Source organism: Papio anubis, chromosome 12, assembly GCF_008728515.1.
Source record: "Papio anubis isolate 15944 chromosome 12, Panubis1.0, whole genome shotgun sequence".
In the NCBI taxonomy this organism is placed as follows: domain Eukaryota; kingdom Metazoa; phylum Chordata; class Mammalia; order Primates; family Cercopithecidae; genus Papio; species Papio anubis.
Window position 1 is genome coordinate 73,584,023 of NC_044987.1, and position 26,349 is coordinate 73,610,371.

The 26,349-nt window shown below is 46.2% G+C and overlaps 1 protein-coding gene across 1 annotated transcript in view; it reads left to right on the plus strand.

The window, feature by feature from the left end:
• Positions 1 to 26,349, plus strand: part of SPON1 (spondin 1) — a 300,029-nt gene that overhangs the window by 260,434 nt on the left and 13,246 nt on the right. Inside the window, exons 7-8 of the mRNA XM_003910193.5 lie at positions 9,024 to 9,088; positions 26,009 to 26,210. Of these exons, the coding sequence (XP_003910242.3) occupies positions 9,024 to 9,088; positions 26,009 to 26,210 (267 nt within the window). The remainder of the gene's footprint in view (positions 1 to 9,023; positions 9,089 to 26,008; positions 26,211 to 26,349) is intronic.

Below are 26,349 nucleotides of genomic sequence, written 5' to 3' on the forward strand. Positions count from 1 at the left end.
GCTTGATGTTCTCTCCTGTTTGGATTTAGCATCACCTACATGATGTTTGAATATCTTCTGTTGTGGCCTCCTTTTCCCTTCTTTGCTCTGGCCTTGGCACTAAGGTTTTTCTGACTGGTGAAGGTCGGGTAGAAGATGGGGAGGCAGGTCACGAAAGAGCAGGTCCTGGAGGCTGGTGGGATGGGAGGCAGGCATGCCCCATCAGCCTCTTCTGCTCCTTTGCTCACTGATTTCACTCAGGGGAGCAGCTGACTTGCATGAGCACCAAAAAGAACATAATAAAAATGCAGAAAATGAGGTTAAACCCAGGATGGTACTTCAGTTACCAAAGGACAAGCTAAATAAATGCCAATGGCCAGTGCCAGCACACAGAAGGTAATAGGGTGATGTGAGTCCTCAGAGCTCCCACCCACCGGAGGCAGCCCTTGGGCGGAGGGGCAGTGGGGCAGGCCCAAAACAGCTCTGACGGGCCCTTCCTCTCTGGCTTCAGAAATGCCAAGCTGCTTCCACAAAACCATCTCAGGGGAAAATTGTTATCTATGGACATTATGCAATTTTCCCATCGGAATTACAAGCTGTGTTTGAAAAGAAATAAAAAGAAATTGAATTTGAAATGCTTCTGTGCAAACGCATCATCTTCTAGTGGATCTGCTAATAGGCTTCAGATACTTTCTCTGGCTCTGAAATAGCTGATCAGACAGCAGCTTGTGATGGCAGCTGCTTCCCAGGGGATGGGGTGTGGAACGAGCACTTATGAACAGCCAGCCAGCCCGCCCACCTGAGCCAGGTTCAGAACCTGTGAGCTCTGACCATGGTTCCCAAAGTGGCCCCTGTATGCTGTCCCTTCCCCTCCTCTACCTGGCAGTGCTGGCACAGTTCTATGCTGGGGCTCTCACTGCTCCTCCAGCGCCTCCAGCTAACACCCAGGTCGATGAGTGTCACTTCACACTACTCTGGCTCCATCCTAGGTCAAGGGAGTGTTCACGGACTGGGGCTCGGAAGACACCAGCCCCTTGCTCATCACAGCCTGTCATTCATCCAAGAAGTATTAGCTGAGTATGTTCCCAGCATAGATCTAAACACTGATAGTACAGCAGGGAGCAAAGCAGACAAACACCCTCACCCTCTTGGAGCTTCCATTCTAGCAGGGGGAGATAGACAATAAAAAGTAAATAAGGCAGGACACAGTGGCTCACACCTGTAATCCCAACACTTTGGGAGGCTGAAGCAAGCAGATGGCTTGAGCCCAGGAGTTTGAGACCACCCTGAGAAACAAAGCAAGACCCCATCTCTACAAATAATTTAAAAACTAACTGGGCATGCTGGCAGGCACCTGTAGTCCCAGCTATTTGGTATGCTGAGGGTAGAAGGATGGCTTGAGCCCAGGAGGTCATTCTACAGTGAGCCATGATTATGCCTCTGCACTCCAGCCTAAGCAACAGAGAAGGACCCTGCCTCAAAAAAAAATAATAAGCAAAATGCACAGTCAACTGGACAATGGCAAATGTTATGGAGAAAAGATACTGGGATAAAGGAATAGGGATGCTGAGTCAAAAGGGGCGCAGGGACCTGCCATGGACATCAAAGGCTTCCCTGAGAAGCTGACATTTGAGCAAAGACCTGGAGGGAACAAAGGAGAGAGTGCTCTGGTGTCTGGGAGAACAGCATTCCAGGCACAGGGAACAGCAAGTGCAAAGTGTGCCTGGCATGTTTAAAGATACATAAGAAGTCCAGGATGCTGAAAGCCAGGTTGGGGAAGAGTAGTAAGAGATGACGCTCAGGAGGACAGGTAGACCATGGAGGGCGTAGGGGACCAGAGCAAGGTCCTGTCTGCTGTGAGATGCAAAGCTGTTGGAGGATTTTGGCCAGAGGAACGGCATGATGTGACTGCTGCATGAAGAAGAGTCTAGAGGGAGGGAGGGGAGGTAGAGAGACCTGCTAGGAAGCAACTGCACTCATCTAGCTGAGCGATGATAGTGGCTTGGATCAGGATGGAGGCAGGCAGGAGATGGAAAGTGGTTGGATCATGAAGATATTTTGGAAGTGGAATTGACAGGGTGTGCCGATGGATGAGATGCACGGTGGGAGAGAAAGAGGCATCCAGGATGGATGGAAATGGAAGTACGGCATTGCCATGCAATGGGATGGGAAGAATGAAGGAGGCTGGGCTTAGGGAGGGGAAGATCAGGAGTTTGGTTTCAGGCATGTTGCTGAGTTTGAGATGCTACTTAGATATATAGATGAAAATGCTGAGTGGCCGATATGCAAGTCTAGAGTCAGAGGCCAGTTTGCAGTAGAAGATTACAGCTTAGGAATCACCAGCACACACACAGTTGGCTTTTTAAGGCAGGGGACTCAATGCAATCACCAAGGGAGTGTGGATAGAAGAGAAGAAGACCAAAGGCTTGAGCCCTGGGGCACTTCAAGCTTTAGAGGAAAGTGAAGAGGAGTCAGCGAAGGAGACTGAGAAGGAACAGCTGATGAAGTGGAAAGAAAATCAGAGGCAGCAAGTCCCAGAGCCGAGGAGAAAGCTTTTCAAGGCAGAGAAAGTGACTAGCTGTGTCAAATACTGCTGAGAGGCCATGAGAGCCGAGAGCTGGGCACTGACTTTGGCTGTGGCACAGAGAGGTCACTGGTGCCTTGAAGGGAGCAGTGAGTCTGCTGTCAGAGGAGAGGTGAGTCTCTGTTGCCTCACCTGAGAAATGGGGACACCTGCCTGCCTTCCTCAGAGGGCAACAGTGTAGACCGTGGGCAAACTATAACGTGCCACCAAATATGAGCTGTTTTATTTATGACCTGAGAAGCCCAGAGCCTGTAGAAATGAGAGGAGGCGACTGTTGGGCACAATTGGTTTTAAAGATGCTTACAGCCCCGTGATCACCTCATAAAATGGCCCATTTCCTGCTACTCATCACCAGGACACTCACCCAGGCATGAAAAAGTTACCTTCAGAGTTAGAAGCTGTCAGGATGGATATTTTTTGTGCATGGCAACTGGGAAAGGGAAAAAGCAAATAATGGGCCAAATAGTGCTCACCAGGATCCCTATGCAAGGTTCCAGATGCCGCTCTCCCAGAGGGAACCCCAGTGAGCCTGTACCTCAAAGCAAGGGCTCCTTGGAGAAAGCCACCAACCAGGGTCAGCTGTGCTCTGGCTGCAAAATGAGCAACATGGGGGAGGGAGCAGAGAAGGATGGAGAGGAAGGACAGTCAGGGAAAGTGGAAAGAATGTGAGTTTTGGAGTCAGGTACACCTGCATTGGAATCGTGGTTCCTGTGTGGTCAGCAAGTGACCTGACTTCTCTGAGCCTCAGCTTCCTCACCTGCAGTGGAGAGCATGATAGCTATTTCCAAAGCTTTCTGTAAGAAACAAGCTGTTGAATGGGGGAATGCACACTGTGTGTACAGCTGTGTATCACTGCATTTGCAATTAGTGGCACTGGATTTTCCCCTGTTTAGTAGCAGACAGTTTTTCTTCAGCCCAAGGAGCCGGTGCCTCCCCGGCTTCATCAAAACTTGTTGTCAGAACAGCATTAACTTTCAGCATTGTGAACATAGTCTGATAGTCTTCCACGTGTGGCTGTGGTACGCAGAACTGAAAGTAGGCTAGGACATGCCCTTAAGAGCAGCAGAAGTAGGAGGGGTGGGCCTGGTTCTCCTGGGCCACAGTGTGTACTTTCAGTCCGCCTCTGCCTGGGTTCACGGTGGCAACGAGTGTGGCCTCTAGAATCAGACTGAGGTCTAAACTCTAGCTCAGTCGGCTGACTGTGAAACTAATTTGGCCGAATAAATGTGTTTCTGAGGATTAAAAAGTATATACCCACCTTGCAAATGTGTTATAAGGATTAAATCAGATGCTATCTATTAGGCAATTTGCAAGGTTAGCAAGATGCTTAGCACATAAGAAATAAATAATTGTTTTATTATTGTCGCTATTTCCACCTGTTTCTATTCCTTTCCTGCCATGATCATGGATTGCATCCCACTTCTCTTCCTGGGAGGAGAGATGGTAGGGGCATCAGGGAAGTTGGCCAGGCTGACTCCATACTGAGGTCTGAGCCTCAGTGCTACCAGGGGCAAAGGAATGTTTAGGATGAGGAAATGGCTTGTGGTTCGGGACTGGAAGACAAAGTCAAAAAGTTAGGAAGAAAGGGACAGGGGGAGGTGACAGACTCTGGCCTTCTGCTATGGGCACAGTTGAGATGCTCGGAGCTCTCCCTCATTGGGTGCTGGCTCTGGAGTGCGGAGGAGGGACGGCGTGGGGTAAGACTGGTTCAGACACCAGCCCTGACCCTAGACTCACAGCCTTACTGTCTGTTCTGCTCAGACCACCCTGTTTACCTCCTGGTACTGATGTAATTGCTGCCTCCAGAACAGATCTGTTCCAGATCTGTTTTCATTCCACATGAACCCACTTCCTCCAGACCTGACCTCAGCCCATGGCCTGTTAGGGGATGTGCTGTTCCCATTTGGTACCAGTAACTGTGAGGTACAAGTACAACTGTTATAGCCCCACAGTATGCTTACAAAAGCAAAATGGAAGATGACTATGAGTGGCCTGTAGTATCTTTGGGTTTTTTCCTATTTTAACTGGCATCATCCTAACGAAGCATGAACTGTGGATGCCCTGAAACACTTTGTTTGAAAAGGGTCCTGTGGGAGCTGAGAGGGGCTCTAAGGATTCTTGAAAGTTCCTGTCTGTGCCTTAGAGACTTGTTAAAATAAGCTTTTCATTTAAGTCTGAAGTGTGGGTTGCTTACTCTGAATTTAAGTCCTTCATTCTTCAGAATATGAAATGCCCAGGGCCCCAGTGCCCCCATCCAAGCTACATAAGCCTTCCATCATATGCTCCCTGAGACGCAGAGCTTGGCTTTCAATGGAGGGAAGTTCTCCTGAGGCTTTGTGGGTTTGTACCTGCAACTGTGTGCTCCAGTCTCTGTACTCAGGCAGCACAAGTCAATTCTGATACCAACTTGGCCTGAATGTAAGTAAGAATCAGAATGATGAGTAATATTGATGGAGTACCTGCTATGTGCCAGGCACTTCACTGGCACATTACATGAGTTGTCATTTAGTCCCCCTAACAACCCCATGCAGAAGATCCTCTTTTTACCCTATTTCACAGATGAAAAAACTAAGAGAGTCACGAGACTTGCCAAAAAACACAGAGCTTGGCAGGTCACAGTGGCTCACACCTATAGTCCTAGCGCTTTGGGAGGCCGAGGCAGGCAGATCACTTGAGCTCAGGAGTTCAAGACCAACCTGGGCAATGTGGTGAAACCCTATCTCTACAAAAATACAAAAATTAGCCATGGGTGGTGGTGCACACCTGCAGTCCTAGCTACTCAGGAGGCTGAGGTGGGAGGATTGCTTGAGCCCGGGAGGCTGAGCCTGCAGTGAGCTGATATCGTGCCACTGCACTACAACCTGGGTGACAAAATGAGACCCTGTCTCAAAAACAAAACAAAAACACAGAGCTAGTAAATGGTACCATCAGCATATGACCTCAGGTATGATTCGAGAGCGTATGCTTCTCAACTACGCTACTTTCCTGCCTTCTGGATTCATAAACATTAAAAATGATGAAGAGTATCTTGTGTGCCCTAAATTGAGAACATGGGCACATACACATCCTTGCTGGGAGTAGAAATTAGTACAGACATTTGGACGGCAATTTGGTAGGGCCGACTACAATTTTAAATTTGCTTCATGTTTTGATCACTCCTTTGACTCAATGACACAGGAATCCTTGGATGTATGAGCAAATAAATATGTACATGAGTCTTCATCACAGCATCATTTGTGAAAACAACTAAATATTTACTAATGGTGCCAGTGGAATAAGTTAGAGAATATCCCCTGCTACATAACTGTCTGCATACATCAAAGAGAATGGTGTGACTTTGCTTTTTCAACAATCTACTGAGCAGCCGTGGGCATGGAGATATGGCCATAAATGAGGAAGATTCTCTCTGATCCTGTAGAAGTTAAGTTCTACCAGATAACTTGCTGCTTCAACAAAAATATGTAGCTTTTTAAATAAGTGTGGTAGAATGCTCCTGCTTTCTATTTCATTTAACTCAAATGATCACCAAAAAAGAAAACAATAAGCTGTTGACCATGCAGATGTTGTGTAACCACTAGATGAAAAGATTCACAAAAGGAAGCTGTCATGCCCACACACATGGACCCACCATCCTTGGAGCCTCCATAGATCTAAATGGAGTTTCATCACCATAAATAAATGGTAATGTAGGGTCCCAACTGTATTTGTGGAGTTGTACATTTGATCTTGGCCAAAAGGCCAAGAAGCAATAGTGTGTGTGTGTGTGTGTGTGTGTGTGTGTGTGTGTGTGTGTGTGTGTAGAGTTATATACTACAAAAGCAAAATCACTATGTTAGCTGGGACCTGTAAACCAAAATTTAACTGTAAAGCAAGGTGAATCTGCAGGGCCAGCTAACTTGGCAGCCACTTTTACTCCACCCACATTGATTTTATTTTCTAGTGAAATATTTCTTCAAGAGCAAAGGGATTGTCATCAGACAGTATCTCCGATTCCCTTTTTATAAGTCTTGACCTGGCTTGCCATAATTTGAAGATATCTAACACTTTAAAAATCAAAAAAGAGAGATAAGATACATAGTATATATAGTATATAGTATATACTGATGGAGAGTTTCCTGTGATATGACATTAAGGAAATATTTTAAAGTCATGGTACAGAACAAGATATTCAGTATGACACAAATTTGGTGGGAAAGCTAAATATAATGCATGCACACACACACACATCCTTACATGTGCATCGTAGAAGATTTGGAAAGATAACACACCACGCTGTAATATTCTGGAAAGGGAGAAGGAGACAGAAGGCAGGGTCGCTGTTGAAGTAGACTGTGTTCAACATTTACGTCGTGAGTTTCTGTGATGCTAAAGTTTTCCACAATGTGTGTATTATTCTGGAATTAAAAATCAAAGAAAAAAAGTAGAGCAGAACTGGATGATGAGGACCACGTAAGCAAAACTCAGGAAGTAAGAAATTGTCATGGAAATTACCAGGAGCCTTTGAAGGGTTTTGGCAGGAGACAGATATGGTCAGATTTGCAGCAAGTAGAGGATGAACTGGGGGAAGCAAGAAGATACTGGAGACAGTGTGGCCAGAGGGGAGACTGTGGAAGGAGGTGAACACTGGAGGCCTCAACCTGACTGGTGTCGGGGGTGAAGGGAGCTGGTGGTGTTTGGCATCCAGCTCAGGCACGCCTGAGCTGTGCCTTCAACCCAGGCCGGGCTGCTGGAGGAGGAGCAGGACTCTGAGGTCAGAGGAAGGGCTCAGCCATGAGGCATATGAGATGACTGGAGGAAAACCAGGTCTGGGGAGATACAGAGCTGGCACTCAGGAGACAGATAAGTTGTGTTCTATATGTGACTTCAGGATAAACAACTTCTCGGTCATTCAACAGGTATTTCTTAGGAGGGAAGAAGGGATACACTGTAAACAAATAAATATATTTTGCATGAGAAACGTAACTGCTCTGTTGGGAAATGCTTTGCCTGCAGACGTATGAATGTTGGGGTGTCTGTGCATCCGAAGATATTTTTCATCTAATGCAAAGAGGGCACCCCAGGGAGCCTGAGCCTAGGTGGAGGCTGCAAGCTTCCTGGGTGGCTCACCGCTGCTGGCCTGTCTTTGTGGGCCCTTCTCCTCGCCCAGGACTGTCTGTAGGAGCCCAGACCACACTGGGTCTGGCTAAGCCGCCTTCCTCTGCACCACCACCACCCAACAGCCCCTTTCCTGCATGGTAAATGGGAAGCGCTGGACCAGAAAGCATTTTATAACCTCTGGGCCTGAGCCTCAGAGACGGCACTGTCCTCCTTCCTTCCAGTCTCCATGGGGCTGTGGGATTTTCTGAGCAAGGTACCCAACCAGGGAGAAGGTCACAATGTATCCTAACTATATTCTAGGCACCTGCTGCCAGGCAGGACTCTAAGGACTGTAGCCTTGTCGCCATGAGCCAGCCAAGCAAGTCTCTTCCCCTGGAACTCAGGGATCTGTTCAGTTGGCAACAAAGCCCTTCCTTCCCCAGCTGGTGACATTCTGGAGTTTTGCTCACACAATGGACTATTGTGTCTGAGCACTGCTGGGCCCGGGCCAGGGAAAGGGGTAATACAGGGCCAGCTGACTCTACTCTGGGGAAAGCTCCCCACCAAAGCTGAACTTTGGCCTGTGGAGGCCTCCAGCCTTGCAAAGATCATGGCACCCCTCACCCACAGTGGGTAATTGAAAACAAAAACCCAACCAAACCTCAAAGTTAAGCAAGATCAACAAAGTTCTGATTTTTGCCCTATGGTGACCATTCAATGCTTTCCTTCAAAATGTTAATTATCAAATTATTCCTCAAAAAATTACTTCGAGTTCCCCAGTTATCCCTAAAATAACTTTATCGTGCTTTATTCATCATCCAAAGCAAAACAGAGCCAGAGAACCTGAGGAGCACCACGGGTGTGGGGCCTCAGCTTTGTGCTGGCCTCCTCGTCCAAGGGAGTCTGATCTAGCCATGGGTCTCACCAGCAGGACAGGCCTTGGGGGGACAGTCCTCGGGGCCAGGTGTTAGCCACATTGCAGCTTCTGCTGACCCAGCTGGCCTGGAGCAGGCCCCACTCAGTGTCTGGACACAGAGCATGGCTCTGCCCTCTGGAATGGACATGACATGGGAGTCTGGCCAACCACAGCAGAATCCAGGCCAGATCTCTGCTCTAGTGGGGAAGGGATGGGCTGAGCTGGAAACCAAAGGTGTGACTCAGTGGCCCTTCAGTGTCCAGGACATACCTAGACACTCAGTCCCCTCTCCTGGTATCACTGAGGCCCCAGGATTCCCCCATCCCAGAGAAAGGTGGCTCTAAACCCGGGCAGGAAGAGTTCCAACAGCAGGTGAGGGAGTGGGGTGAACGGTGTCACCAGCTCAAAGCCCTGTTGTTCCCATGAGCCCTGCTCTGTTCACTAAATATTTGTGGTCCTTTTTTGCAGAGTGATGAGGTCCTCACCGTCATCAAAGCCAAAGCCCAGTGGCCAGCCTGGCAGCCTCTCAATGTGTAAGTAACACAAGTCCCTCGCCTGGCCTGTCTTATCCTAGCCCCTTCTCAAGGCCACCTACCTAATGGCCACCACATACCAGCTATGCTGTTAAAATTAGCAATACTTCTCCGTTAACAAGCAGGCAAGATGCTTTCTAGGTGCAGAGCATCACACCTGCCCTATCTTCTCAAGGATGCAGGCTCAGGCTCTGTTTTCCCCCAATGGCCTTGATACCACAGTGGACCCAACTCAGATGTGAGGATTAACTGTTCTGTGTTCACCAATGTTCTCAGCCACAACAGACCGAACATGCCCTCACCCTCAGAGCATACAGGTTATACTCACGCTTAGCCAGTCTGACGTGTGGAAAGTCAGATTTACCCTGGGTTCCATTCTCAGTCCCATTTCTTTTCTGTCTCCTCTATCCCATAGAGATTTTATCTGCCCTTGAGTCAGGTGACTAGGCGTATGCTGACAGTCTCCAAAACTACCTCCTGCCAAATGGATGGATAGATAGATACAGTGGTATATCCGTCAGGTTTTTGGACACCTCTCCATGAATGGTCCACCTGGACCTTAAACTCACCATGTCCCAAATGGGTCCCATCACCTTCAACAAACCTGCTGTTCTCCATGTGGAGAAATACTGAAAGTACAGTGAGTCTCAAAGCCCTGTGGATTCTGCCTTCTGAGCAGCTCACAAATCAGTCCTTACTTGGCTGTTCTCCTCCCCTTCCTTCAAGCCATCACCCTTTCTCACCTGCACCACGTCACCTCTTTCCTTTGCTGTAGTCTCCCTCAGTCCAATTCCTCACCCACAGTTACTAGAGCGATCTTTTAAGAATCCAAATCTTGGCCGGGCGCAGTGGCTCACGCTGTAATCCCAGCATTTTAGGAAGCCAAGACGGGCAGATCACGAGGTCAGGAGATTGAGACCATCCTGGCCAACATGGTGAAACCCAGTCTCTACTAAAAATATAAAAATTAGCTGGGTATGGTGGCGCATGTCTGTAATCCCAGCTACTCGGGAGGCTGAGGCAGGAGAATCGCTTGAACCAGGGAATCGGAGGTTGCAGCGAGCCAAGATTGCACCACTGCACTCCAGCCTGGTGACAGCGTGAGAATTCGTCTCAAAAAAAAAATCCAAATCCTCCGGCCAGCCTGGGTAACATGGCAAAACCCTGCTTCTACTAAAAATACAAAAAACTACCTGGGCATGGTGGCACATGCCCTATAGTCCCACCTACTCAGGAGGCTGAAGTAGGAGCATCACCTGGGCCCAGGGAGTCAAGCAGCAGGAAGCCGTGATCGCGCCACTGTACTCCAGCCTAGGTGATGGGAGTAAGACTCTGTCTCAACAACAACAAAAAATTATCCAAATCTGTTGTGTCCTCTCCTTCTTCATCCCTCTGTGACCTCACTTAGTGTCAAGATCAAGTCCACACTCCTTAGTTTAGTGTGCACAGGTGGGCGAAACACACGTCAGGGTTCATCTCCTGGCCTCCCCACACTGCACCTCATGCAGGCCACCCTGAATCCTGGGCAGATCCTTGAACAAGCCTTGATTCTGCTTATCCTTTAAAGATGCAAGGCCTGGAGCAGAAGAAGCTCCTGACTGACCCCAAGAAGATGGTTTATGAAGAAGCTTTGGCCAGCCCCTCTAGGGAGTAGTCTACATCCATTAACACCGATATTGAAGACAGCAACAACATGAGCAATGTGGGAGACACTGCTCAGTGGGAGAAAAGGCAAAATCCACAGGATAGGAAGGGAGGAAAGTGCTGGACATTCAAAAGGAAGATGCCCCAGGATAGGGCAGCAGGGGTGAGGGAGGAGGAGTGCTCATAGCTGACTGGCTGGGAACACAGAAACTATGGTGAGGCACCTGAAACCTGCACATTTAACCATTGGACAAACTAATGGCCCATCCCCTACTGTGCGCCAGCCCTGCACACGCAGTCCTAGCTCTCTGGAACACTCAGCCCGAGGGGAGACAGACAACAGACAAAGTTGTGCCACTCCAGGTCTTCCCTTTGCACAAGTCCAGGCAGCACCATATAACCTGAATATATAAAATATAACGTCATCATGGCAGCCTTGTAAACTCCAAGGGGATAAATGTTAGGGTGAGGAGTGGCTCTGGAGCCCCAGAGCAGGGGCAGATCCCCCTCCTGCTGTGTGTTCCTTGCGCTGGTCAGGACTGGCCCAGGTTTGGATGGAGCTGAGGCTCTGAGTGGAGGCCTGAGGAGGGAAAAAGAGACCAACACTCAGACAGCTGGCCCAGGGCACCCCAGCTGGCTGCATGGAGGCCTTTTCTAGCCTGCTGTGAGCTCTAAGCCTTGCTCTGGATCCTCCCTAAGGAAGCTCACACCAGGGCAGGAAAAAACCCACCCAGCCCAGGAAATGCCTTGCCCTCCAAGAGAAGCAACACGAGGGAGGGCCTGCCCAAGGCGCTCTCCTGGCAGATGCGCCTTTGCCCATCTCATACCTGTCCTACCAAAAAACAACAATGTGAATTCACAAAAGCCCTCAGTGCCCTTTGCATAATTAACGTCAGTTACCAGTCGGGTCACCCTGAATATCCTTACTCTGCTGTCTCCTCAGATTCTCCCAGTTCCTCGGCTCCTAGAACCTATGTGTAAAGAACCCCTCACTTCTGGTCCTCTAAGTGGGGAGGGGATCAAAGGAAGGTAGGGGTGGGGAGAGTTTGTGGGTACCAATTTTTGTACCGTTAAGGAATCTTTCTGCCGGTTTTCTCTTGAGGAGCCTGGGCTTAGGAAGATGTAAACTACAAATCAAAGCACATTCAGGAAAGAGATAGGAAGGGAGGGAGAGAGGAAAGAGAGAGCAGTCCCTTTACTTTCAGCATCTCCTTGGGTCCAAGTAGGCACTGACCTTTATTATCCCTTTTAATCCTAATAACCATGAGGTAGGTATTGCAATGTCCATTTTACCAATGACCAAACTACTGAGACTCAGAGGTCATATGACACCAAGGGTGGATATAGAATGCCAACAGTACCCGGCTGATTCTAATGCCTGTGCTTTTCACTATAACAAGATCCTTCCAATTAAGTAACAATTCATTCATATTCCTATGTTTAAATTAATGAAGACATATATACCTGCCAATGAGCCTTCTGATTGGCATGAAATTAACAATGTAACCACACCGAATGGTCTCACACCTATCCCAAAACAAACAAAATCTGACTTTCACTTACCCTGTATCCTATCAAGGAAGATTGAAACATCCTTGATAGGAGGGTCCCCCAAAAAAAGTCCTGTGAAAGGTGATTAGGGCAACTGTGGTGAGCACAGCACAGTTCCTTATGGAGATTACAATTCAGTGGGGAGAGATATTTACTAAATGATCACACAAATAAATGTGACACATCTATGAAGGAAAGACATAAAGTGCCATGAGAGTGCCTGGGGGTTAGAGATAGCTTCCCCCTAAAAAGGCAATGAAGCTAAGATCTAAGGAAGCAGTAGGAGTTAACTAAGCAAAGAAGAAAAGGGGAGAACATTCTAGAAAATCTGGAGAGACCATCATGTGCAAAGGCCCTGTATGAGGAGGGAGTAGAGTATGTGTAAGGCACTGAAAGGCTTTGGTCTAACTAGATCCAGAAATCAAAGATGAGTTTGGTGTGAGGCCACGCCATGTAACATTTGAAATTTTTTATTTGAATTTTTGCATTAAAAGTAATGAGTAAGACCAGGGGCAGTGGCTCACACCTGTAATCTTAACACTTTGGGAGGTGGAGGCAGGAGGCTAACTCGAGCCCAGGAGTTTGAGAACAGCCTGGGCAACAAAGCAAGACCCCCATCTCTATAAAAAGTTTAAAAAATTTGCCAGGCATAGTGGCATGTGCCTGTGGTCTCAGCTACCTGGGAGGCTGAGGCAGGAGGATCACTTTAGCCGAGGAGGTTGAGGCTGCAATGAGCCATGCACTCCAGTCTGGGTGACAGAGCGAGACCCTCTCTCAAATAATAATAATGGTAAATCATTGAAGGGTTTTAAGCACAAGGACGACATGATCATATTTGCACTAAAAAATAGAAAGCAATAGCAACACTGGCGCCTGTGTGAAAGGGTAGATGTGGCGAGCCCAGTGAGGGGGGCTACTACAGAAAACCAGAGAGAATTAACTGTGACTTCACTAGGATGGTGGTGGTGGCGGAAAAGGAGAGAGGTACAGAGATGTGCAAGACGCGTAGGAGGTAAAATCGACGGGCTGTGGCAATAGGTGGAATAAGGAGGCGGAGAAAGAGCAGTCAAGATGTTTCCCATGTGTCTGGCTGGCATAACAAAGGAGTTGGTGAAGCCACTTGTAAGGCTGAAAACGTTAGATGAAGTTCGGTGGGAAAGATCATGGGATCAGTTCTAAATGTATGTTGTTAAGATGTATTCAAGATTTCCAATTAGAGGTGTTAAGTATACGGTTGCCTAGATAGCTCTGGAACTCACGGCAAGAATTCTGCGCTGAGATCTAAAATTGGGAGTCCTCAAGGAATGGGAGACAATCAATGCCAAGGGCATAAGAATAGGAATCAAGGGCTTAGGACTGAGTTCCAAAGATCTCTACTATTGAACGTTGAGGAATCTTGCCTGCAAAGGACGCAGCAAAGGAGCAGCAAAGAAATCGATAAGGAAGCTTGGTATGGAGAAATCCAGGGGAAGAAAGTGTTTGAGGCGGGTGGTCGACTGTGCCCAGTGCAGCCGAGAAAACAAGAAAGATCAGGGCTGCAGGAAGCCCTTTGGGTTTATCGACAGGAAGGTCATCAGTGACTTTTGGAGAATCCTTTCTGCTGAGTGATGAGGGGGAAAAACAGCCCAGAGCGGGTGAACTGTGAACAGAGCATGAGGTTACAGAGTCAGCAAGTACAGACGACTCTTCTGTGAAGTTTGCTATGAAAGAAGAGAACCTGGCTCCAAGGGGATGAAAGAGTCAAAGAGCATTTTCTTTTTCTTTTTTAAGATGGGAGAGACTTTCTGAAAAACTGAAATGAATATTTTGGGACAGCTTCCCACATTTCACCTACCCCTCAGACTTCCTGAGGCCCCAGTAGAACAAAATTAATTGATGGCAAACACTTAGACCTCCCAAACACCTAAAATCTCTGCACTCAATGCTACTGGCTTGTTAAGGGAAAGGAATTTTCCTTTGATTTTCCCATACCCCAGTCCCCCCTTTCCTCTTCCAAATCTCATTAGGAAGTCAAATTAGGAAGCCTACATGCAGCCAAGTTTTGTTTTGCAGAAACAGCCCTGCCCCTCTTTGCTGAGCCTGCCTGATTGAGGTTAATGGGATTCCAGCCTCCCTCAGCCCAGTGGAAAGCCAGGGTGACCTACTTTGCAAGGTCCTGCCCGTTGAAACTGACTTGTTTTTCAATGATCTGCATCTTTATCCCCAGGACCACTTCATCCCCAGGACCACTTCTCAAAGGACAGCCATGAATGAGCAAATTAGCTGCTGATTTGTTTAGCTCAATAAATCAAGCTGTGGCTCTGACAGCCCAGGGTGCAGGTAGAGACAGGAAAGGCAAACTCTGAACAAAACCCACATCCTTCCCTAGTTCCTCTGGCGCCTAAGTAGAAAATGCCCAGATTTCCTACAAATCAATTCTGAATGTCCATCATTCGGTTCCTGCAATTGCATCTTGAATACTAAGAATCACTGGAACTTTTACAAATAACTTTTATTTCCTTTCTTATAATGAATCCTGCAAACCACTGTCATCACCTTAAATGATTTCCAGGCACTCTGCCAGATTAACATTGATTAGACAAAGGTCGTGTTTGTGAGGCCAGTGGAGTAGAGACATGGTCACCTTCTCCAGAAATCCAAAGCCACCTTCCCCCGGGGAGGCCAGAGACATCTTTCTCTTAAATCAGGGCTGGAAGATCAGGGCTCTCCCTGCCTCCTGCAACACCTGCACAGGTCCATCGATGTCCTCGGGATGCTAAAGGAAGATGGGCCTTGGACAGAGGAGCAGGTGGTAGATCTAAGCGTCCAGATGGACCTGGAGTCCTAGACGCCTCCTGGTTACAAACACAGAGTTTTCCAACGCTACAGGAACCTCCCTCAAACCTTTCTCCACACACACACCCCTGCAGGACTTCAGCCTAGAGAATGACTTGGGCGCCCTCTCGTGGCCAGATTGAGTTTTTGCAACTCTGAAAATTCAGATTTTTGAAAACACAGGTTGAGAGACAGAACACAGCATGAGTGGTTTAGGAAACCCTCCTGAGTCTCATTGGTGTGGATCTGTAATTTAGGAGGGGATTGTAAGTCTCTGGAAGCAGTTTCAAAATCCTTTCTTACCTCTTTTCTTTTATGGTGTTTTGGAACATTTTGTTCGGAAAAGTTGAATGAGAAGGAAATCAACCTCTACCAAGCCCTGTTATGTGTCCCTCACAATGATAAGCAATTTTCTCACAATAAAACCTTGGGGCAGGATGATGATGCTCCCATTTGGCAGTGTAGTAACTGCCAAGAAAGGTGAGGTGGAGGCCCCCATCACATAGCTATGAAATAAACAGCTGATTCGAATCCAGCTCTGACTGTCACCAGTGCCCTGGGTTCTTCCCTCCACACCATACTGCCTCTCCAAATGTAGAAAGAGGAAACATTTCTCTGGGTCTTCATATCTAATGTGAATTGTCTGTTCATAACTTCATCTAGTGGGATCTTTTTCTACATATTTGGATTAGCTCTGTACATAGTATAAATATTAACACTTTGTCAGTCACACTCAGTGGAGACATTTTTTGCCAGCATGTCATTTTTCTCTCCAATTCAGTACTGCCGTTTTCATTTTACAGATGTTTTCCATTGATGGATAATTCCTTTCTTTTTTATTGCTTGTATTGTTTCAAAGTTGAAAAAATTAATATTTCTCTAATAGATCTGAAAGCTTTATTTTTTTCCATGATCTGGTTATTTTCTATCTGACTCTGAGTCTGGTTTTTTTTGGTTTTTTCTTGTGTGGTATACTAAATGTGAATCCAGTATTTTTTTTGCTACAGTTAACTTATCCCAACCCCACTTGTTGCACAATCTTTTCTTGACCCCTAATTTGAAAAGCCTGTTCTGTATAGTCCTCATATGTAGTTTCTGGGATCCCCTATCTGTGTTGCTGATTTATATTTCTATCTTATCTGAATATCATGCTATTTTGTCTATCATGCTTTATCATATACTCTGGGATATGGTATAGCTAGATCAACTCTCTTTGCTAGAGCACGGATACAAGTCTGAGTCCCAGATAGGAAGATGAAACCAGATTAACAAAATGTCATGTATTGGAAGACATGGCATATACAAAAGCATAAATACGAATTTTTATGACAGTTTGAACAAATTAAAGCACTTTAGTCCTATCTAGCATTTTCTAAGGAAAACGCATACAGATTCTTATTCATTTCATTTTTATTTTAGAATAAATACTTTGAAGTGATGTTTAATTAAATTTGAAGGTCAAAGGAAATACAAGAGCTCCATGTTCATTTCTTAGATTAATTCATTTACTTCAACAAACATTTGAAGAGAATCCACGGCATGCCACGTTCCAAGCCGGACATTAGGATATAGCTATGAACAGGACAGAAATGGTTTTCACTCTTTTGGAACCTGATGGGGAGATATTAACAAGAAATTCCAAAGCAAGAGTGAGTTCAGCGTGCTATGGGGAGGTAGAATAGGAGTTCTAAGCAATTTGGGGAGAGGTCAGGAAATACCTCCTCCAGGAAGTGTTACATAAACGGGGTCGGGGGGGATTCTCCAGCTGCAGGGCATATCTGAAGATGCTAGAAAATTGTTCTCAGGCCCTTATAGATTCAAATTTACTCTGTCACCGTGTGATCAGCCATGTGACCTCACGGTCAGGAATTGGCTGCCCCATGTTTCCCACATCTTGAAACATTTACCAGGGTCTAGAGGGTACCTCGCTTTGGCTACAGACTTGGATACAACAGATTGGGCCAAAATGCCTTTGCTGAGAATGATTTCCACAAGGCCTTGGTCCCAGATGGTTACACCCATTGGCTGAGCAGGTTTCAGGGCAGTATGTTAGGGTGGCAGTTGGTTTAGTTTCTACAGCTCTGGATTAGAACTGCTTTTGTCCCCTTAGATTGCCACTGTGAATAGAGTCACTCAGGGGTACAGGACATGAATGATTAATCTGGCCTCAAATCACATACTTAGGAAGACAGGAAGGCAGTAGATGGAGCGGTCAGTCTCTGTAACAATGGAAGAGGAAACCTGCCTCCCAGGGGACAGCTGGATGCCCCCAGAGGGCAGCCGCACCCAGGGGACGGTGCTGTCTGCTCCGCAGTTACTAGAAGGCAGACAAGACCCCTGTCCTGTGAGTCCCTACATGAGGTAATGCCACACCTCCATAGACTGCAATCCTTGTGTGAACCAGGTCTTTAAAGAAACTGTTGAAATCACTGACCTACATGCCAGAAAATGCACACGTGGGAAAAGGAAATTAAACCCCCTGATTGTGCCTAAGTAGCTGATGATGTCATTGCAATACTTTAGCAGTTTATAAAGGCTTCCTAATAAAGCATCTCATTTGATCCTGACAGCAACACTGCAGGTATATATTGCTAGATGAAGATACTGAGATTTGAAGAGGGTGAGCCACTTGCCCAAGATCTAAAGCTAGGAGGTGGAGGAGCTCAAGTCATCATATGCATATTTGTTCAGTCGGCCCACTGGACACCTAGTTCCTGGGATGCAGCTATAAAACACAGAGTTCCTTCAAGGAACTCCTGGTCTAAGTTGGGGAGAGGAAACAGTGAGGAAGTGATTGCATTCCTGGGGTCTGGCTATAGAGACCTGCACAGAATGTGGGAAATTCAGCGCTATGTACTTGCCTCAGCTGAAGGCAAGACCTGTGCAGAGTGTGGGAATCTGGCGCTGTATACTTGCCTCAGCCGAAGGCAGGCAGGAAGGCCGCTCGAAGAGGTGACATGATCTGAGGCTTGAAAGATGAGCGGACCCAGCATTCTCAAGCTTGAGGTATATTAAAATCTGGAGGGATTATTAAATTGCTGGGTCCTACCCCAAGTCTCTAATTCAGCAAATCTAGGGTGGGGCTCAAGAATCTGTATTTCCTTCAAGTTCCTAGAGGTTGCCGATGCTGCTGGTCCAAGGACCACACTTTTCCAATCACTGAAGAGCTTGCCCAATAGATGCAAGTACAAGTGGAACCCGCAGCTAACTTGCAGCTAGGCTTGCCTGTCAGGGCCCAGGGAGCTTCTTAGGTAGCATGTAGGGTGGGATGAGGGAGGGGGTGCATGGGAGGCAGCAAGAGGACCTTGTCAGTCGACAGATGCCAAAGCCAGGGCTCAGGCCAGGTTCTTCTCCACTCCTGTGCCAGAACCTAGACTGGCATCAGGCTAAAATGGAAAGTCCACTCAGGAAGTCTTTTCTTCCCACCTGTCCCCTTTCTGATCTCCATACGGCCCTATGGTGCTTCTCTCAATAACACTAATGGTGATAAGAGTTCTAGTGCCAGGCACTGGGCTAAGTACTGTCTGCAACCTAGCTCATTTGAAATTCACAGGAACCCTTTGGAGTAGACATATGCGATCATCATTTTAAAGATTTGGACACTGAGACACAGAAAGGTTTGGTAATCTGCCCAAGGACACACAGCTGTAAGAGGTGATACCAGAGCCCGGGGGGCCCAGTTCCCCAGGCCCCAGTCGGGTCTGCAGTCATTGCTTTCTGGAACCAGGTGAGGGCAGCCAGAAGCAGCTGGTCCCAACAGAGGCACAGGGACTTCTAGACAGCTGAGGCAGAGCAGCTGCCAGCTGGACTGAACAGAACAGTTGGTCTCTGGCCAAGGATTCCCCATGATTAGCAGCCTGGGGGTGCAGAGTCAGGCCAAGCTGCCTTCAAGCCTCAGCCACCTCCTAGCTGTGTCTCTTAGTTCATTAACCACTTATTCACTTTCATGGCCTCTCTACGAGACAGGATAATAATTCTAACCCCACAGGATTGTGATGAGGGGAAAATGAAATAATATGGGACTGCCACCCACTGTGTGCCCTGTGAATGTGACTCTTTCCTGCCCAGCCACTCTGAGTGGTTGCTGCCATGTATCTCACATGGTCCCAGCCATTCCTGAGAATCTGAGTGACACAAAGAGATAGAGGTTGAACAGCAGCCTCCGATAGCTTAGACTCAGGATGTTACTCCCAGCAACCGGGGGTGTCGGCCAAAGGTCTCTGACTCTACAGCTGGTCCCTGCTTCCCAGCTGTGAGCCGATGGGTACAGTCTGGAGCTGGACAGTGCCTGCCTTCTGAGGGCAATGGAAACAGGAAGTTGGGGGAGATGACCCCTCTGATGGGAGGTTGAGTTGCAAGGATCACTTGAGCCCAGAAGTTTGAGGCGGCAGTGAGCCATGATCACACCACTGCACTCCAGCCTGGGTGACAGAGCAAGACTCTGTCTCTGAAAGGAAAAAAAAAAGAAAAGAAGGGGGCGGAGCAAGATGGCCGAATAGGAACAGCTCCAGTCTCCAACTCCCAGCGCCAGCGACACAGAAGACCGGTGATTTCTGCATTTTCAACTGAGGTACTGGGTTCATCTCACTAGGGAGTGCCGGAGGATCGGTGCTGGTCAGCTGCTGCAGCCCGATCAGCGAGAGCTGAAGCAGGGCGAGGCATCGCCTCACCTGGGAAGCGCAAGGGGGAAGGGAATCCCTTTTCCTAGCCAGGGGAACTGAGACACACAACACCTGGAAAATCGGGTAACTCCCACCCCAATATTGCGCTTTAAGCAAACAGGCACACCAGGAGATCATATCCCACACCTGGCCGGGAGGGTCCCACGCCCATGGAGCCTCCCTCATTGCTAGCACAGCAGTCTGTGATCTACCGGCAAGGCAGCAGCCAGGCTGGGGGAGGGGCGCCCGCCATTGCTGAGGCTTAAGTAGGTAAACAAAGCTGCTGGGAAGCTCCAACTGGGTGGAGCTCACAGCAGCTCAAGGAAACCTGTCTGTCTCTGTAGACTCCACCTCTGGGGACAGGGCACAGCTACACAACAACAACAACAACAACAACAACAACAAAGCAGCAGAAACCTCTGCAGACGCAAACGACTCTGTCTGACAGCTTTGAAGAGAGCAGTGGATCTCCCAACACGGAGGCTGAGATCTGAGAACGGACAGACTGCCTGCTCAAGTGGGTCCCTGACCCCTGAGTAGCCTAACTGGGAGACATCCCCCACTAGGGGCAGTCTGACACCCCACACCTCACAGGGTGGAGTACACCCCTGAGAGGAAGCTTCCAAAGCAAGAATCAGACAGGTACACTCGCTGTTCAGAAATATTCTATCTTCTGCAGCCTCTGCTGCTGATACCCAGGCAAACAGGGTCTGGAGTGGACCTCAAGCAATCTCCAACAGACCTACAGCTGAGGGTCCTGACTGTTAGAAGGAAAACTATCAAACAGGAAGGACACCTACACCAAAACCCCATCAGTACATCACCATCATCAAAGACCAGAGGCAGATAAAACCACAAAGATGGGGAAAAAGCAGGGCAGAAAAGCTGGAAATTCAAAAAATAAGAGCACATCTCCCCCGGCAAAGGAGCGCAGCTCATCGCCAGCAACGGATCAAAGCTGGACAGAGAATGACTTTGACGAGATGAGAGAAGAAGGCTTCAGTCCATCAAATTTCTCAGAGCTAAAGGAGGAATTACGTACCCAGCGCAAAGAAACTAAAAATCTTGAAAAAAAAGTGGAAGAATTGACGGCTAGAGTAATTAATGCAGAGAAGGTCATAAACGAAATGAAAGAGATGAAAACCATGACACGAGAAATACGTGACAAATGCACAAGCTTCAGTAACCGACTCGATCAACTGGAAGAAAGAGTATCAGCGATTGAGGATCAAATGAATGAAATGAAGCGAGAAGAGAAACCAAAAGAAAAAAGAAGAAAAAGAAATGAACAAAGCCTGCAAGAAGTATGGGATTATGTAAAAAGACCAAATCTACGTCTGATTGGGGTGCCTGAAAGTGAGGGGGAAAATGGAACCAAGTTGGAAAACACTCTTCAGGATATCATCCAGGAGAACTTCCCCAACCTAGTAGGGCAGGCCAACATTCAAATCCAGGAAATACAGAGAACGCCACAAAGATACTCCTCGAGAAGAGCAACTCCAAGACACATAATTGCCAGATTCACCAAAGTTGAAATGAAGGAAAAAATCTTAAGGGCAGCCAGAGAGAAAGGTCGGGTTACCCACAAAGGGAAGCCCATCAGACTCACAGCAGATCTCTCGGCAGAAACTCTCCAAGCCAGAAGAGAGTGGGGGCCAATATTCAACATTCTTAAAGAAAAGAATTTTAAACCCAGAATTTCATATCCAGCCAAACTAAGTTTCATAAGTGAAGGAGAAATAAAATCCTTTACAGATAAGCAAATGCTTAGAGATTTTGTCACCACTAGGCCTGCCTTACAAGAGACCCTGAAGGAAGCACTCAACATGGAAAGGAACAACCGGTACCAGCCATTGCAAAAACATGCCAAAATGTAAAGACCATCGAGGCTAGGAAGAAACTGCATCAACTAACGAGCAAAATAACCAGTTAATATCATAATGGCAGGATCAAGTTCACACATAACAATCTTAACCTTAAATGTAAATGGACTAAATGCTCCAATGAAAAGACACAGACTGGCAAACTGGATAAAGAGTCAAGACCCATCAGTCTGCTGTATTCAGGAGACCCATCTCACACGCAGAGACATACATAGGCTCAAAATAAAGGGATGGAGGAAGATTTACCAAGCAAATGGAGAACAAAAAAAAGCAGGGGTTGCAATCCTAGTCTCTGATAAAACAGACTTTAAACCATCAAAGATCAAAAGAGACAAAGAAGGCCATTACATAATGGTAAAGGGATCAATTCAACAGGAAGAGCTAACTATCCTAAATATATATGCACCCAATACAGGAGCACCCAGATTCATAAAGCAAGTCCTTAGAGACTTACAAAGAGACTTAGACTCCCATACAATAATAATGGGAGACTTCAACACTCCACTGTCAACATTAGACAGATCAACAAGACAGAAAGTTAACAAGGATATCCAGGAATTGAACTCATCTCTGCAGCAAGCAGACCTAATAGACATCTATAGAACTCTCCACCCCAAATCAACAGAATATACATTCTTCTCAGCACCACATCGTACTTACTCCAAAATTGACCATATAATTGGAAGTAAAGCACTCCTCAGCAAATGTACAAGAACAGAAATTATAACAAACTGTCTCTCAGACCACAGTGCAATCAAACTAGAACTCAGGACTAAGAAACTCAATCAAAACCGCTCAACTACATGGAAACTGAACAACCTGCTCCTGAATGACTACTGGGTACATAACGAAATGAAGGCAGAAATAAAGATGTTCTTTGAAACCAATGAGAACAAAGATACAACATACCAGAATCTCTGGAACACATTTAAAGCAGTGTGTAGAGGGAAATTTATAGCACTAAATGCCCACAAGAGAAAGCAGGAAAGATCAAAAATTGACACTCTAACATCGCAATTAAAAGAACTAGAGAAGCAAGAGCAAACACATTCCAAAGCTAGCAGAAGGCAAGAAATGACTAAGATCAGAGCAGAACTGAAGGAGATAGAGACACAAAAAACCCTCCAAAAAATCAATGAATCCAGGAGTTGGTTTTTTGAAAATATCAACAAAATTGACAGACCACTAGCAAGACTAATAAAGAAGAAAAGAGAGAAGAATCAAATCGACGCAATTAAAAATGATAAAGGGGATATCACCACCGACCCCACAGAAATACAAACTACCATCAGAGAATACTATAAACACCTCTACGCAAATAAACTGGAAAACCTAGAAGAAATGGATAATTTCCTGGACACTTACACTCTTCCAAGACTAAACCAGGAAGAAGTTGAATCCCTGAATAGACCAATAGTAGGCTCTGAAATTGAGGCAATAATTAATAGCCTACCAACCAAAAAAAGTCCAGGACCAGATCCATTCACAGCTGAATTCTACCAGAGGTATAAGGAGGAGTTGGTACCATTCCTTCTGAAACTATTCCAATCAATAGATAAAGAGGGAATCCTCCCTAACTCATTTTATGAGGCCAACATCATCCTGATACCAAAGCCTGGCAGAGACACAACAAAAAAAGAGAATTTTAGACCAATATCCCTGATGAACATCGATGCAAAAATCCTCAATAAAATACTGGCAAACCGGATTCAGCAGCACATCAAAAAGCTTATCCACCATGATCAAGTGGGCTTCATCCCTGGGATGCAAGGCTAGTTCAACATTCGCAAATCAATAAACATAATCCAGCATATAAACAGAACCAAAGACAAGAACCACATGATTATCTCAATAGATGCAGAAAAGGCTTTTGACAAAATTCAACAGCCCTTCATGCTAAAAACGCTCAGTAAATTCGGTATTGATGGAACGTACCTCAAAATAATAAGAGCTATTTATGACAAACCCACAGCCAATATCATACTGAATGGGCAAAAACTGGAAAAATTCCCTTTGAAAACTGGCACAAGACAGGGATGCCCTCTCTCACCACTCCTATTCAACATAGTGTTGGAAGTTCTGGCTAGGGCAATTAGGCAAGAGAAAGAAATCAGGGGTATTCAGTTAGGAAAAGAAGAAGTCAAATTGTCCCTGTTTGCAGATGACATGATTGTATATTTAGAAAACCCCATTGTCTCAGCCCAAAATCTCCTTAAGCTGATAAGCAACTTCAGCAAAGTCTCAGGATACAAAATTAATGTGCAAAAATCACAAGCATTCTTATACACCAATAACAGACAAACACAGAGCCAAATCATGAATGAACTTCCATTCACAATTGCTTCAAAGAGAATAAAATACCTAGGAATCCAACTTACAAGGGATGTGAAGGACCTCTTCAAGGAGAACTACAAACCACTGCTCAGTGAAATAAAAGAGGACACAAACAAATGGAAGAACATACCATGCTCATGGATAGGAAGAATCAATATCGTGAAAATGGCCATACTGCCCAAGGTAATTTATAGATTCAATGCCATTCCCATGAAGCTACCAATGACTTTCTTCACAGAATTGGAAAAAACTGCTTTAAAGTTCATATGGAACCAAAAAAGACCCCGCATCTCCAAGACAATCCTAAGTCAAAAGAACAAAGCTGGAGGCATCACGCTACCTGACTTCAAACTATACTACAAGGCTACAGTAACCAAAACAGCATGGTACTGGTACCAAAACAGAGATATAGACCAATGGAACAGAACAGAGTCCTCAGAAATAATACCACACATCTACAGCCATCTGATCTTTGACAAACCTGAGAAAAACAAGAAATGGGGAAAGGATTCCCTATTTAATAAATGGTGCTGGGAAAATTGGCTAGCCATAAGTAGAAAGCTGAAACTGGATCCTTTCCTTACTCCTTATACGAAAATTAATTCAAGATGGATTAGAGACTTAAATGTTAGACCTAATACCATAAAAATCCTAGAGGAAAACCTAGGCAGTACCATTCAGGACATAGGCATGGGCAAAGACTTCATGTCTAAAACACCAAAAGCAACGGCAGCAAAAGCTAAAATTGACAAATGGGATCTAATTAAACTAAAGAGCTTCTGCACAGCAAAAGAAACTACCATCAGAGTGAACAGGCAACCTACAGAATGGGAGAAAATTTTTGCAATCTACTCATCTGACAAAGGGCTAATATCCAGAACCTACAAAGAACTCAAACAAATTTACAAGAAAAAAACAAACAACCCCATCAAAAAGTGGGCAAAGGATATGAACAGACATTTCTCAAAAGAAGACATTCATACAGCCAACAGACATATGCAAAAATGCTCATCATCACTGGCCATCAGAGAAATGCAAATCAAAACCACAATGAGATACCATCTCACACCAGTTAGAATGGCGATCATTAAAAAGTCAGGAAACAACAGGTGCTGGAGAGGATGTGGAGAAATAGGAACACTTTTACACTGTTGGTGGGATTGTAAACTAGTTCAACCATTATGGCAAACAGTATGGCGATTCCTCAAGGATCTAGAACTAGATGTACCATATGACCCAGCCATCCCATTACTGGGGATATACCCAAAGGATTATAAATTATGCTGCTATAAAGACACATGCACACGTATGTTTATTGCAGCACTATTCACAATAGCAAAGACTTGGAATCAACCCAAATGTCCATCAGTGACAGATTGGATTAAGAAAATGTGGCACATATACACCATGGAATACTATGCAGCCATAAAAAAGGATGAGTTTGCGTCCTTTGTAGGGACATGGATGCAGCTGGAAACCATCATTCTTAGCAAACTATCACAAGAACAGAAAACCAAACACCGCATGTTCTCACTCATAGGTGGGAAATGAACAATGAGATCACTTGGACTCAGGAAGGGGAACATCACACACCGGGGCCTATCATGGGGAGGGGGGAGGGGGGAGGGATTGCATTGGGAGTTAGACCTGATGTAAATGACGAGTTGATGGGTGCAGCAGACCAACATGGCACAAGTATACATATGTAACAAACCTGCACGTTATGCACATGTACCCTACAACTTAAAGTATAATAATAATAAATAAATTAAAAAAAAAAAAAAGAAAAGAAAAGAAAAGAAATACTCGATAGGGTGGTAGTATATGGTCCTCTCCACGTTTCTTCAATGGATGGGCTCAGGACAGAGAAGGTTATAAACCCGTCGTGGCCAAAGGCAGAGTTCAGTGGGAGACCACGAATCTGAATACTCTCTGTCCCTCTCATTCTTCATCCATAATCCAGGCAGATTTCCCTCAGAGTGAGGACCAACCCCCAGAACTCTAATATAATGGTCTCTGTATTTCATTTCCAGGAGAGCAGCACCTTCAGCTGAATTTTCTGTGGACAGAACTCGCCATTTAATGTCCTTCCTGACCATGATGGGCCCCAGTCCCGACTGGAACGTAGGCTTATCTGCAGAAGATCTGTGCACCAAGGAATGTGGCTGGGTCCAGAAGGTGGTGCAAGACCTGATTCCTTGGGATGCTGGCACTGACAGCGGGGTGACCTATGAGGTGTGTGTGTGCCTGGAGTGGTGAGTGGCAAACTTCCCTAGCACCTTCTCCTTGCCCAGCCCCATCCTGAGAGACACAGAGGAGATCTGACCCAGGCTCTGTCCTAGGTGAACTTTCAGTCTGGCTGGAGAGGCCGGCA